Source organism: Lissotriton vulgaris, chromosome 5, assembly GCF_964263255.1.
Source record: "Lissotriton vulgaris chromosome 5, aLisVul1.2, whole genome shotgun sequence".
Classification (NCBI taxonomy): domain Eukaryota; kingdom Metazoa; phylum Chordata; class Amphibia; order Caudata; family Salamandridae; genus Lissotriton; species Lissotriton vulgaris.
Genome location: NC_141693.1, coordinates 923,028,838 through 923,044,981, shown reverse-complemented (window position 1 = coordinate 923,044,981; position 16,144 = coordinate 923,028,838). Strand labels below are relative to the sequence as shown.

General features: G+C 41.4%; 1 protein-coding gene across 1 annotated transcript in view; it reads right to left on the bottom strand.

Moving 5' to 3' along the window:
• The window catches only part of CFAP46 (cilia and flagella associated protein 46), a 1,558,477-nt gene that overhangs the window by 1,181,091 nt on the left and 361,242 nt on the right, over positions 1 to 16,144 (bottom strand). Inside the window, exons 13-15 of the mRNA XM_086922533.1 lie at positions 6,756 to 6,981; positions 4,437 to 4,557; positions 382 to 508 (exon numbers count right to left, since the gene is read on the bottom strand). Coding sequence (XP_086778659.1) covers positions 382 to 508; positions 4,437 to 4,557; positions 6,756 to 6,981 — 474 coding nt within the window. The remainder of the gene's footprint in view (positions 1 to 381; positions 509 to 4,436; positions 4,558 to 6,755; positions 6,982 to 16,144) is intronic.

Genomic DNA, 16,144 nt, shown 5'->3' with positions numbered 1-16,144 from the left:
GAAAGGTCTATTAAATTGGAAGCGGAGCTGTGACTGCATCAGCAAGCACAGCAAGAAAGGGACTGGTATCAGAGAGTAGGGCTGATGCTTAAATATTGCTGTGCTTTGTTACTTCTGGGGCAGTACGGATCCAAAACGGAGCTAAACATTCTCACCAAGGAGGGTTGCTAGGGAACCGTTTCCTGATCCAGTCTGGCATCTGGGGAACATTCTGAGGTGAGGAATCTGCAGTTAAACGTATCCATCATTAATTAAACTATCGCTAAACTAAATTAAGCAATTACATCATTATAAAATTGTTCACGTTAAGAAGTATAGATTCCTCTTCAGTGCCAACGAGCATTGCTTTAAATGGTCAACACATGTACAAAGTTGACTCACCTTTCTTCCGCATTGTTCTCTCCTATACTTGCCAAATGCTCACCGGCCTTTTGCACGCTATTGGCGTGATGCCGTGCTTTCATAAACAGGAAACTGATTTGACCCTTGGAATTTTTACCTGTGGAAACTTTACGAGAAAGAAAGGTGTTTTAAAATATGTACGAGATGTTCATTTCAATCACTGCATCAGTGTCTTTTAGGAAGGTTTATCAGAAGAGATTTACAGTAAGCACAAATTGCATGTTGAAATTGAATAATCAAGTTGTATAGAACTCGCCATAAAGCATAGCTGCTTTTCAATGCTCACAGTTAAGAGCCAAGTACACCAAATGATCTACTTTATTACCAATATTCAGCAAAAAAAATGGCCTAGAACTGGGAAATTCTCAAACATATTTCACCAACAGAAAGCACATTTAGAAAAATATTACAATAGAGTCAAAACACATGGGGATCTTTGTAGCTCGACAGTGGGTTCTAGGGTGATAAGGAGAGTCTATGTATTTTTTCTGAGTCCTTATTTTTTGGTGCACAATTTTACTTTGGTCTTCGATGCTCTTTAGTCAAATGTAGGCCCATTGTGGACAAATGTTTATGTCATATCAATCTTTTTAACATAATTACTATATTGGTAACACTTACAAAATAGCATTCAGCAGCATGGAACGAAAAAAGAAACTGAAATGAAAGGTCAAGCGTTGAGCACTGGGGTGAAATGGCAAAACAATCATCTTATTACAATTTTAGGAGCAATTTTTGAAAAAGTGCATTTTATGATTTGGATTAATATGCTTTATTTATAATTACTTTAGGAGGAAATGCGAAGTCCCAAGCCCTTCCCATAAATCAATGAAGGATAGCTAAGAAAAGGATTTTACGGATTAGGCTCTAGAAAATAAGGACTGGCATTGGACGTGTACACTAAGAAGCACACCCCACTAACACACAAAGGGGCAGATTTACAAGAATCTAACGCAGCGCGGTGCCACAAGTCATTTTGCTGCGCCGCGCTGCGTTAGTTTTGAAGCACAGGGATGCAACATATTTACAACAATATGTTGCATCTCTGTGCTTCTCCCTGTGCTGGTGCACAAACTATTGCCATGCACCGGTGCAGGCACCCTTGCACCAGGGTGCAGTGATTCCGGCGTAGTGCAGACATTGTTTTTGTGCAGGAAGGGGCACCTTCCTGCACAAAAACAATCAATTGAGGTGATTTCCTCTTCCAATGTGTGCTATAGAGTGCAGCACGCATTGAAAGAGGAAAATAACGAGGGGAAATGAATACATTTTTCCTCGTTGCACCATGCTACGCCGCCCCCTAGGGTGGTGTAGCATTCTGATGCATTTCAGAATTTACAATTGCTCGTAAATCCGGAAATGCGTCAATGGACATGGGTTTTGCGTAGGAACACCCACAGCAACACCCATTTCACGCCCCTAACACGCAAAGCGTTGCGTGAAAAGGGGCGATAATTACAAGCACAGGTAAAGTCATACAGGGTGGCTTTACCTGTGCTTGTAAATATCACTCAGCAGGTTGCGTTGACAGTGCATCACGCAACGTGAGACACTGGCGGCGCAAGGGGCTTGTAAATCTGCCTGTCAATTCTACTATACTTCCAGAAATATTACACACTCACATTTACAATGGAAAGTCAAGAGCAGGATGAGTACAGTGATCAAGTACCTCTTTTTAAGGTGTACACGAAAACAGACATTCGCAAAAGCATTTAACACACATTAGGTCTCACCAAAGGTCGAAATATTATTGCAAAGATCAATTAGCAGAGGAATGGTTTGGTAGACTTCTCGACCCAAAAACATTTACGATATTGAAAGGATAATACTTTCTTTTACAGAACATTGGTCAGGTGACAGTGGTAAAACCTTACACTTATTTAAATACAGCTTAAGCAAAGGTCTAGGAGTTTTTTGACTACTCATTCTACACCTAGTTATTTTGAGTAGCATAAGTCTCAGATGCGCAGGTAAGCATAGCGGGCCATGAATGATGAAGTCAGGGAGCCTTTACAGTAGGGCTATGTTCACTGTCCAGTCAGTGTGAGCATTCATCATTCGGCCCCATCCTTTATTACTGTGGTTAAATAGCTCAGCGTGACTATCCTCATTAGGTATAGTGCAGGGCACGAGTCTGCATCCTAGAAGGCTTATGCAACTAAATATTAAAATAAAGGCTAATATATCCAAATTTACAATGATGTCCTGGATTGAAAGCAACTGGTACAAACTAAAGTAGTACAGGGCGGATGTATTCATTCTGGGCGGAAGTGATATCAAGGTCAGCCCTCCAGTTTTTGGACCTTAGAATTGACCTACTGTCCTCTGTCCATGAAAGTCTTTGGAAACGTGGGCGGTGACCTGTCCAAGGACCCACTGACGTTAATGGTTGCATCCTCCTATATTTCCATTGAAACCACAACATAGAATGCCTTCTTGTCCCACCCCCTCTGAACAGCTATCTGTGGTCACAGAAAACAATTGTAAACCATGAGGTGTGCTGTTCCTAACAGAAGAAAAGTAGGTGAGACCTGAACAAGAGGGGGAATAGCTCCTATGAGGAGCAAGGGCCCTCACACACCCCAGTTCATATCTGGGGGCTCGTCTGCTGGACATTTATGGCCCCTTGTCTCCCCTTTGTTAATGCCAGAAAACAACTGACATCCATTTTCTCTGCCCCAGTTGGCACTCGGTGGTCTGCAGAGTCATCTTGTAGACTTTGAGACTTGCCCATCCTATGGGCTAGGAGCAATTCCAAGTTCCTTAAAGACATGATACAGCTATAATTGTGCCTGAGAATTGTATGCTTTGCTCATCAGTATCTATTTAGCCGTTATCATTCAGGCATTAATGCAAGAGTAGCCAGACGTTCTTGGAGCTGGGTCCTCCTTTATGGAATAGCCAACCTCTTTTTTTCTGCAATACTAGGTCCTCCTTTATGGAATAGTCAACCTCTTTTTCTCTGCAATACTACCAGCCACATTAGATACCCCTGAAAACATGTTTTTCCATCTACGAATAGGCTTGGTAAGGTTGGCTTTGGCCCCCCTGGGTCATGTTAGCAGCACCAAGAATTGCCCTGGAGTGTACACAAGCATTGAAGGGGGCAACTTTGGGGCTATTGTTATCGTGTCCAAGTTTAAAAAAATATATATCTTTTTTTTGTCCTGGAGTAGTCCAGCCTGGGTGCCCGGCCCCTTTAGTCAGTTGTTGTGATGACTCTAACAGTTTATCCTTTTCTGGATGTCTGCAGGGGGGACTTGCCAGTTATATTTCTGATGAAGGATCCTGTTCATGGGTCCCCTCCCCTAGTGTTTTTACAGCTCAATCCATAAACCTTACTAGTGCACAGTTTAAAGTAGGCGGGATAGGGCAGAATGAATTGCCATGCTGGTGTTTTTCTACCTTCAATTTCGGTGAATTTATAAGCAAGCAAAGTTTGGGTTGACTCCTCATGTTTCTGCTAAGCAAGTTGTGATCAAAAGTATATTCTTGATCTCTGTGCTAGTTCTAGTTCCTTATAAGGGCACTGACCTCTACTTACATCCATAACTAGAAATAATTAACCTAAAGTGCCCCTCCGAAAGAATATGTGTAAAGTAAAATTTCAGGTGGCTTGCTTAGGGTTCTGATAATTTATAGACAAATGCAAATTAGAGTGAACCCAGTTAACTTTGAAAACACATTTTTTATAAATGCAGTTATTCTCAAAATAATAGACCGTGGGTCATAAGCACAAATTCTACTAGATAACTTAAGAAGTTACAGTTACGAAGATCTATTATAGCTTTGCGATGTAGCTTTTTGTTGGATGTTGGAGAATGGCTCTTCAGTACAGCCTGTGCGGCTTAGAAAGACATCATTTCATTTCCCCTCTAGTTCTCTACTGATGTGGTCCAGATTAGCTTAAACCAACAAAACCCAACCACACAAAAACAGCACCAGGAGCGATTCCTCAAAGGCATGGCTAAAACACAGCGGAAGGTTTTCTATGTTCATGATACAATGTGTAAAAAATGCTTTGTATACGTTACCCTTGGTTTCATTTTCGCTATCAAGAACAGTCTGAAATTCGTTGGGAGCTAGAGCGAGCCCTGCGTTCACTAGCTGTGGTCTATTTTTCCGCACACCGTCTTTCAGACTCCCTTTTTTGGCCTGAAACAAACAATATAAGATGCATGGATGAAAATATAGTTGTATATTTACCTATGCAATATTCTTCTTTTTTACTGTTAATTATGACTAGTAACTGACATATCTGCGATCAAATCCATCTTCAAATTATGAGGGTCATAAATCCTGCTCAATTCAGACTCTGAATCAATTGGATTCTATCAAGTTCAAATTAGACTCGTTTGAAAAAGAGTACAATAAGAGAACGTTGGGGGGAGGGGGGCGTTAAATTCAAGGGACATGTTGTGCCACATTTTAAGTTTAGTAATCTGCCCATAAACTCTAGTGTTTATTCTGCTAATTTTCAATATTTGGACAGACAATTTCAAAAACCATTTAGCTATAAATCTTGATCGCCATATTCTAGTTTTCACCTTTTATCCAAGCACATACATATTTTCATTCACTTCCAGGGCGAAACAGATATCTACAAATTATTATTGTATTGTATTACAACTTCATTTACATAGTGCTTACTACCCCCGATGAGACGCAAAAGCGCTTTATAGCAGGTAGCATGCTAATCCAAAATCGTTATTCCAGTAGTTATTAGTTACTGTCAGTTACTGGGATTATTCTTGTGATCTCAGGACACAGTTCCATGAATTTCTTTCAGTTTCTTTGAGGTAAATTAAGTTAATAGAAGCTAGGTCTGATCATTACTATAAGCCCATGCAAATGGAAGGCGGTAGAAGTAGATTGGCTAGAAGCTGTTTGATATTGCTAAATTGCACGGAATGGTTAGACATAGGGAGAGTTTGTAATTTGTGGCCACAAATATGGCCAGTTTGCCCAAATATTGTAGAGTGAGGCAGTTAGGCAAGCAACAGATTAGACAAAAAAGGGGGGTGAAAAAGAAGGTACCTCAGCACTCACTTGAGATTACCACCAAAGTATTGTAGCACACACCCTGTAACTACGCTGCACATGATGAATGAATGTTCACCCCACATTCATAGGTAAGAACCCTTATCAAGGATTACTTGTACGACAATATACTTTCATCTGGCACACGTAAGAGATTATATTTAACACAGCTATAGTAATGTATTCTTCAAACCTGGTTTCTTCAGCTGTTTTACAAGACGTTATTGTGATCGGGCCCGAGCACGACGCCGAATTACAGTGCATACCCACAGTTTGGGCTTCTACTTATCCCTAGATAACAACACTTTACCAGATTCAAGACGTCAACTAATATATATATATATATAATTATTTTTTTTCTTTGTACGGTGAACACCCATGCAAAACCTTTGACTATACAGCGGGATACTTGCTATGGCCATCCTTCTACACCAGAAATTATAACTTCTACCGAACACTCTGTGCGGGATGGAACATTGAAATTTAACCATTTATGAACCAGCACCTTTTTTAGAAATAGCAAAATAAGGAGTCCTGATGAAGTCGCAAACGCGACAAAACGTGTTGGCTACTGTTACAGTGAAGAGCTTTCGGAAATCACAATAAATGACGTGTTAAACAACTGGAAAAAAACCAGGATTGAAGAGTACATTACTATAACTGTGTTATATATAATCTCTAACGTGCGGCAGCTGGAAGTATATAAATAACAGAGCAGGCTACACTCTGACAAAAAGACATGCATAGAATGGGGGGTAGGGAGAGGATCTTTAAACAGAAAGGAAGGTAAGAGATCAATTAGTATACATAGTTCAAGATCAGTTTTCATGCAGGGTTTTAGGAATATAGTAGAAGGATGCTTTTAAGGTAGCATTCCCTAGGAGAATGTTAAAAATATAGAATACATGTGATTTAAGATAAAAAAATTTACTCAAAATTACTAACAGGAACAGATATTGTAAATTTGGTTTCTATATGTAAAATATCCAGTACAGGACACTATAAAACGCAAAATTATTTTCGGATGGATGTATTTAACTCTGCTGAATAATGTTGAACATGAAAGTCTTTACAGTGACAGCTCCAGTCTTTGAAAGAACAGACAGATGGAAAGTGTGACGTTCTGTACCTAACCTCTGGCAATATGTCTTGTGGGAGAAAAGCAACACAGACGTTTCTGAATGGGTCTTACATAATTCATCCAACTGTGAAAGCCAAAAAGAATGATCATCTGTGTGCAAGGGCACATTTACACTGAGGAAACCTATGCACTCACAGCAATGCTTCCCTCTCTGAGGAGATCTTAACAGTACCTGCTCTATCAGCATAGTGGCCTGGTCCTCCACGCGGTCTGGTTTTGTGTACAAAGTGGCGCACAATTTGAGACGGTGGGAAGCAATCTTGAGCTGGTCCTGGTACTGTCCATCGTCTAGCAGTATTGCCTTCTCTATGTGCCTAATAGCCGCTTCAATCCTGTCCGCGTCTTCTTCGATGCGAGAGAGCTCGAAATGAACCTGGCAGCGGAGAAGTGTCAACGAGCTGGAAATAAACAGAAAAAAAACACTGAATTTCATTCCACGCACCATTTCAAAAGCTATCCAGAACCCAAATTATTGATGAATCCTTGGGACTCTAAGCGCAGTAACTTTTAAATTACATAAAATGTTAATTTTTTTTCAGACATCTTATTCATGCTTGTGGCAATCACAGCTGAAGTGTTGGTGCAACTGGGAATAAATTGAATTTTTAGATTTCCTCAGTGAGAACTAAGAATTTGAAAGAACCCCTAAAGGGGTAGTCATGTGTGTTTGACTCCGAGACGAGACACAGGCTATTTTATTGTCACTTTCTTTTTGTTAAAGCAAAGAAAGTCATTAAACATATGTATTCTTTACTCAGATATCCTGTCTCAGACCACACCCTTTGCAGTTGTACTTTTTAATATAAATAAATAAATAAATATATATGTATATGATTATAAATATGTATGTGTGTGTGTATATATATATATATATTCACTGAAAAAACCATAGGTTATAGACCATATATAGTTAGGAATTAGCATTTACAAAACCTTGAAAATTCACTGAAAAAACCATAGGTTATAGACCATATATAGTTAGGAATTAGCATTTACAAAACCTTAATTTACTCGCACAAAACCATTGAAATTCGCATATATAGTTAGTTGCGCTAACTATATATCGCGCACCCGCAATCCACTGCTGATGATGTCACATATTACATCATTCATGACATGGTCAGTGACATCACTGATGACGTCACTGATGACATCTCAAATGACATCACTGATGACATCTCATTTGACATTACTTATCACATCACTGATGACATCATTCATGTGATTATACGATGAACCTCTTCAGACTCTGATATAACCTTAGATACACTCAGTGTAAACAGACACTCACAGACTGTCACTCATCCATGGAGTTACTCACACACCTAGTCAGTCATGCAAAGAATCAATCACACCTCCATTTCCTCAACTATACAGTTATACACACCTTACTTATTCGAACATATACTAACACATATTTACTCTTTTATACAATCCCTGATACAAGTTCACAATGATCCATACAGCCACTCACACATTCACTGGCTCTTATGCACAGTAATTTATATATGTGAACTCTCACATGTACTGTGTTTTACATATGTACTTACTTTGACGTGTAGCACTGAGATATCCATTCACTCACCAATACACTCGTACACAGTCAACCACCCATACAGCTGTTTCAACATGCAGTTTTGAACCCATAGATATAGTGAATAAACTGTTCACACATGTATGCACAGAGTCACACACCTCCCAGCCACCCCCACACACACACTCACTCTCCCATACAAATACTTGGACAACCAATCAATAACCCATACAGTTACTCATATAGCTACTGATCAACACATGCAGCAGTTTGTAGAACAACAGATATAATGATGCACAAATTAAGACAGTTTAGTCACTAACCCATGCACTCAGTGAGACACATTTAATCACTCTCTCATACAGTCAGTCATGCACCTACTAAATCCTTCATTCAGACACTTATACATCCACTCATTCTTCAATATGTAAGACATATTTTAACTTTACAGAAACATACAAACACTGGATGATGTCATCAGTGATGTCATCAGTGATGTCACTGACCATGTCATGAATGATGTAATATGTGACATCATCAGCAGTGGATTGCGGGTGCGCGCTATATAGTTAGCGCAACTAACTATATATGCGAATTTCAATGGTTTTGTGCGAGTAAATTAAGGTTTTGTAAATGCTAATTCCTAACTATATATGGTCTATAACCTATGGTTTTTTCAGTGAATTTTCAAGGTTTTGTAAATGCTAATTCCTAACTATATATGGTCTATAACCTATGGTTTTTTCAGTGAATTTTCAAGGTTTTGTAAATGCTAATTCCTAACTATGGGGGTCATTATGATTGCGGACACCTGCCCTGAGCAGTTCTTAGCCATGTTATCCAATGGGAGGTGGATAACATGGCTAAGAGCATTTGCTCGATAATGCATGAATATCGCTGACTTTTCAGCAATATTCATGCATTGCGGCCGTTTTTTATCGCATTTGCGATAAACCTTGCTAATAGCAAGGTTTATCTGCGATAAAAATCGCCGATGTGCGGCGATAATTTTTGTCTCTAAACAAGTTAGAGACAAAAATTATCGCTAGTTGTTGGTAATATGCCCCCGGGTTTTTGCTTGCAGAAATCGGGAGGCGGGAGACTAGCACTGAAATCAGTAGTCTAACGCCTGAATCGGGAGGGTTGGCATGTCTGGATTCTCTACAGCTGGGGCCATAAACTACATCCGCAGGGCTAGGTGATAGCCTGGGACCGGCCTGGCATCTAAAATGGCTGCCGTGCACGACAAAATTGTGGCATTGGAAAAAAGGCAAGATGGCGCAGACAATGTTTATCAATAAGGATTCATTTATAACAAAATATTTTATCACACTGACAAATTGGCGGTCAACACTTCCTGATTTCCATCGAATCGAACGTTAACAGACGTCACGCAGCAAAAAAAAAAAAAAGCTCACGCACAGCCGCTGGAAGACATGTATCAACATATATGAGCCTCCTCAGCCACCCTCAGAAAACATAAGGGATTAGGATACGTCTCCCGCACCCCCTTATACCTAGTAATTTAATTAAAACGAAGCACAAAATGGCGAATTCCCGTTTCGCTACCAGTTTGCGGCCCAGTTCGCGGCCCGTGAAGCGCTTCTACCGTGAAAAAAAATATTTTTTTTATTTTCCCCACGGGACCCTTTAATAACCCCAACAACATTCCTAGGGGTATACCTTGCCCCCTTTCATTAAATTCCCCCTTCGTTTTTCACCTCTTCTTCTCTCTCGATCCTACCGAGAGATAAGATGGCGGCCGCTCAGGACTGTTTAGAATGTTGAAAGACACCGGGGAGCCAATCAGCTTCGCATCGCAAAGTTCCGTTTCGCGAAAAGTAAGCGGACCGGAGCACAGCCCGGAGCGCTGTTACAGATATATATCTTGTTTTGAACGTTAATTTCTCAAAATCCACTGGAGCACATATATTGAGACCTAGCAAAGGCACATCGGGCTAACAGTCCCTATAATTTTGCCAAGTTTCGTGCAAATCCATTCAGCCGTTCGAGCTAAAAGTGAGGCCAAAGGCCCTATGGAAATTAACATGGGAAAAACGCGTTTTGGGACCCCCCTTTTTTCTCGGCCCCCCCTTGACGAAACCCCCCCAAATTTTCAGGGGCTGCTCAGAAACAAAATGTGCCATTTTCCTGAAAATTTCAGCCGATTCCGTCCACAAACGCCAAAGTTATTAGACATAGAATTTTCAAAAATCCCATAGAGAAAAAATCCTAACTATATATACCTACTGGCGACCGCCAGTAGGTAATATATATATATATATATATATATATATATATTCACTGAAAAAACCATTGGTTATAGACCATATATAGTTAGGGATTAGCCTTTTCAAAACCTTATTTTACTCACACAAAACCATTGAAATTTCATATATAGTTAGTTCCACTAACTATATATCGCGCACCCGCAATCCACTGCTGATGATGTCACATATTACATCATTCATGACATGGTTAGTGACATCACTGATGACATCACTGATGACATCTCAAATGACATCACTGATGACATCACTGATGACAACATCCAGTGACTGTATGTTTCTGTAAAGTTAAAATATGTCTTACATATTGAAGAATGAGTGGATGTATAAGTGTCTGGATGAAGGATTTAGTAGGTGCATGACTGACTGTATGAGTGAGTGATTAAATGTGTCTCACTGAGTGCATGGGTTAGTGACTAAACTGTTTTAATTTGTGCATCATTATATCTGTTGTTCTACAAACTGCTGCATATGTTGATCAGTAGCTATATGAGTAACTGTATGGGTTATTCATTGGTTGTCCAAGTATTTGTATGGGAAACTGAGTGTGTGTGTATGGGTGGCTGGGAGGTGTGTGACTCTGTACATAGATGTGTGAGTAGTTGATTCACTATATGTATGGGTTCAAAAGTGCATGTGGAAACAGCTGTATGGGCGGTTGACTGTGCATGAGTGTATTAGTGAGTGAATGGATATCTCAGTGCTACATGTCAAAGTAAGTACATATGTAAAACACAGTACATGTGAGAGTTGACATATATAAATAACTGTGCATAAGAGCCAGTGAATGTGTGAGTGGCTGTATGGATCATTGTGAACATGTATCAGGGATTGTATAAGAGAGTAAAGTAAATATGTGTTAGTATATGTTTGAATAAGTAAGGTGTGTATAACTGTATAGTTGAGAAAATGGAGGTGTGATTGATTTTTTGCATAACTGACTAGGTGTGTGAGTAACTCCATGGATGAGTGACAGTCTGTGACTGTCTGTTTACACTGATTGTATCTAAGGTTATATTAGAGTCTGAAGAGGTTCATGGTATTATCACATGAATGATATCATCAGTGATGTGATCAGTCATGTCAAATGAGATGTTATCAGTGATTTTATCAGTGATGTCATTTGAGATGTCATCAGTGATGTCATTTGAGATGTCATCAGTGATGTCATTTGAGATGTCATCAGTGATGTCATCAGTGATGTCACTAACCATGTCATGAATGATGTAATATGTGACATCATCAGCAGTGGATTGCGGGTGCGCGATATATAGTTAGTGGAACTAACTATATATGAAATTTCAATGGTTTTGTGTGAGTAAAATAAGGTTTTGAAAAGGCTAATCCCTAACTATATATGGTCTATAACCAATGGTTTTTTCAGTGAATTTTCAAGGTTTTGTAAATGCAAATTCCTAACTATATATGGCCTATAACCTATGTTTTTTTCAGTGAATTTCATTGGTTTTTTAATAGCAAATATCAAAAGCTGTAAAATGTCAAGTACGTGATAGGTAAAAACTTTTTCGTGTTTATGCACGCTGATGTGCTTTGAACGCTGCCCCCCTCCCCTCTTTTCTCTTAGTAGTACTCTCTCTTTGCAGATAGTGAAGAGTAGTTAACGCAGGCCTTTACCCCCGTTGTAATCCGTCGTGCCTGCTTGTCTCTCCATTTGATTGATTGTTATCCAAGCATTTACTGTTTTACAATTGATTCTCTTTGGTTCATTCTCTATTTACAAACAAGCACAAAGTCGCAATACTCTGTTTAGTCTTTGCAGATAGTGAAAAATCGTGAAAAATCGTGTAAAAAAATAAAATTAATCGAGCAAAATCAGTAGGCCACTAATTGGATCTCTTTTTGACCTCGCTAAAATAGAAATATTAGGAACAACCCTTCATGAGAAATACGAAAATAGTGAGATGAACTGAGCTCCACACCATGAGGGCTGCAAGACAGCTCGGCTCCGTCACCCACCCCGCCCAAAATAACGACAAACCCTATGCAAATATTAAAAATATAGACAACACACCAGCAAAGAAACAGGGTAAAACATTTTATTAAATAACTATTTACATAACTATTTTATACTTTTTATTGCCCGATCCGGCTAGCTCAATCGATCGAGCATGAAACTCATGCACTCTGATAGCAAGCGTTGCTACTGATGCTATGCAGACCAAAACTGGTTTTCAGTTTGTACATTTTCCTAGATTTTTCCATCCAAGGTTGGTTGAGTTTGTAGAACGATGGCTTCAGATTTTCAACATACGGTGTGGTGGCACGGACTGGGAGGGGGCGCTTCGCTCCTGCCCCCTCCCCAAGTAAGATTTTCATACGTGAAAGTACGTTAATGGTTTTGGTCCCTGAGTTGCTTCAATATCACTGCCATTCTCAAATGGCATAAGTTCTGGATGTTGGGTGCCATAGTTCAGAGTTCTGAGCAGCGCTTGTAACACTGTCTGAAGCTTATTTCCACCTACTGCAGCTTCACTATTCTCAAAGTAAGTGAGTGTCGTTTGTGGACCTGACTGCATTTGAAAACAATGTGATATGGTACCTCCCTAAACCGCTTGACGGAGGCCCCCGAGGGGCGGTGTGATGGCACGGACTCGGAGAAGATGCTTGGCTCCGACCCCCTCCCCAAGTCTTATAGCACCGGTTTAGCCTGAGATCGCCCCCGACATAGGCGGCCGGCTCCCGGGGTCCGGCGGAACTTTTTGCCTTTTGATGACTCTTCTATTCTGGACCTTGTCCCACAATCCGTTTGACCTGAAGACACGCTGTAGTGGGGCGCCCCTTTACCGTTTTAGTTGCCATTCCGCCCGCTTTTGCTACACTGTGCCTCTTCCGCCATTCAGCTGTTTACCGCCCGCTCTTGCGACTACAGCGTCTCGCTCACCATGTAGTTGAGTTGCTCCCGCTCTTGCGATGCAACGATAGGCGACTGCCACAGGACTCTCAAAATGGCGGCCGGCTCTTCAGATTTGGGCGTGGTCCACTAAAATGGCCCTGGGACACCTTGGAACTCGGACGCTTCCCTGATAGGGCTTGGGTCCCATTCTCGAAAGCGTCCCCTCAGCCGTGAAGATTCTACAAAAGTCTTGGGGGCCCCCGACTTCCGCAGGCTTCTGGTGGGGAGCGGCTGCCATGTCTGCTCGTGGAATGGCCACGACGGAGCTACGAGATGGTAGTGCTCTCATGCTGACGCCAGCTTTAGTCTGAAACATCCAGAAACACTGTAGACTACCAATTCGATCAGTTCCGGTAGCGCCCCAACATGACCCGGTAGAGAAGAACTTGCCCTCCCCTCTTTGACTGATGGTTCTTGTTGCCTGTCCCCTCTGTTGTCATTTTACAGAACTTTTTGGACTGCTGAAAGGGGTTGTGTTCCGAACGCTGGTTGGTGGAGACATTTTGACTATATTCTTGACCTACGTTGTCGCGTAATGCGTTATATGACACGCCGCGTTAGCGCACCCGGAAGTGATCCGGGGCGCGGCGCGCAGCGCGTAACGTAAGCATAACAGGTCATGTGACTTGTTAATAAAAGTTTTTATTGGTTCATTTTACTTTTGTTATTTTAATAATGAAAAGCTTGGTCATATGACCTAAAAAATACGCTTTTTATTGATTTCGAACTTTTTTTTTTATAACATATATGTTATAATATTCCAGGCTAATGTACTTTCCCGGAAAATTTTCAACTGTCCTGCAAGTAAAATATATTCCTTTTTCGAGAAAAAGGGCGTTTCTTCGTTCCATGACGGAGCCGTTGAGTAAAAGAGACTCGGCCTGCTGTCTTAGTCACCGATACGCCTGATTATCAGATTCTTATCGATCACTTTATGTTGCAGGAGTGGAAAACACAACTGCCCTTGACCATTTATCTTTACTGCGTTCCTACATATTATACCTTTTATCCGTCATGTAATTGGACTGCTTTATTTCACTTGCCTTTTACTGATTCGAAAACAGTGACTAAAAGTAAAAACTTTACCAATGTAAATACTACTACCATGTTTTGTTTTAAAAACCTTTATTGTGAAAATGTCAGTATACAAATACGGGCCTATAACCACGTGGGCCGGCCACGGAGCAAACTGAAATCGTATATGATGAGGAGACATTTACATTATAGAGGAACGTAACGAACGAGCCATTAGGTTGCAAGAACTAAGGTGTCTAACAGTTGCGGAATCGGTGGACGTACATTTTGTAATTAAAATACGACAGGGCCACTTACAAAAAAGTTATCTAGATATACATTTGCGTGCAAGTACCATGGGTGACGTTAATTCGAACTTTCAATAGTACAGTAATCAATAACACATCAGAACTTAATATCAATAGGGATGTCGAAATATTCAATCAATTCTCGTCCCCGCCCGCCATGAGCATCAAAACTGCATTCATATCTCGTGATATCAAGGTTGTTCAACCAGTACACAACAAGGAGTTACGAGTCCCATTTATACCGGCGCCATTTTGGGCGAGGCCGGGCAGGTCCAAGATATAGTCAAAATGTCTCCACCAACCATCGGCCAGACCAGAACCCCTTTCGGCCCTTTATGCTACAAGATGGTGTCTTCCATTCAGAAAATATTGTTGGCAGCATTTTGAAAGGAAAGATAAACAGCCGTTCTCCTAGTGAGTCTCACATTGTTACATTTAGGAAGAATGTTGAAGAGTAATATGTGGAAAATCTGAAGCCATTTTTCTACAAACTCTCAATCAGCCTTGGATGGAAAAAAAAATCCTGAAGAATGTACAAACTGAAAACCAATTTTTGTCTGTATAGCATCAACAGCAACGCTTGAGTCAGCTTTGTGTCAAGCCGCCATTTTCATTCAATCAATAGCGTCCCCCTGCACACATTCAGGGACCTGGTCGTGTCTTCAGGTGAAACGGATTGTGGGACAAGAAGCAGAAAGGAAAAGGAAAAAAGTTCCGCCGGACCTCGGGAGCCGGCCGCCTATGTCATGGGCGATCTTTGGCCACACCAGGGCAATAGTGAAGCTGCAGCAGGTGCAAATAAGCTTCAGACAGTCTTACAAGCACTGCTCAGAACTCTCAACGATGGCACTCAACATCCAGGACTTGCCATCCGGATCTTGGCGCCTTGTGCTGGTTCCGACCTATTCACACATCGGTCCACTACTGACATCACCTCATAAGCCAACGGGGCACCCCACACCGACTTTCGGCGCAGCATTGTAGGATGGCCACACCAGTGCGGCAACTTGCTGGACACAACCTCGGTGCCATCCGGATCTCGGCGCGTTCGAGTCACTGTACCGCAAGAGTGACCGGAACTCAGCTGAACACGCCGTCTTTCGGCGCAGCATTGTAGGATGGCCACACCAGTGCGGCAATTTGCTGGACACCACCTCGGGCAATAGTGAAGCTGCAGCAGGTGCAAATAAGCTTCAGATAGTCTTACAAGCACTGCTCAGAACTCTCAACTATGGCACTCAACATCCAGGACTTGCCATTCGGATCTTGGCGCCTTGTGCTGGTTCCGACCTATTCACACATCGGTCCACTACTGACATCACCTCATAAGCCAACGGGGCACCCCACGCCGACTTTCGGCGCAGCATTGTAGGATGGCCACACCAGTGCGGCAACTTGCTGGACACAACCTCGGTGCCATCCGGATCTCGGCGCGTTCGAGTCACTGTACCGCAAGAGTGACCGAAACTCAGCTGGACACGCCGTCTTTCGGCGCAGCATTGT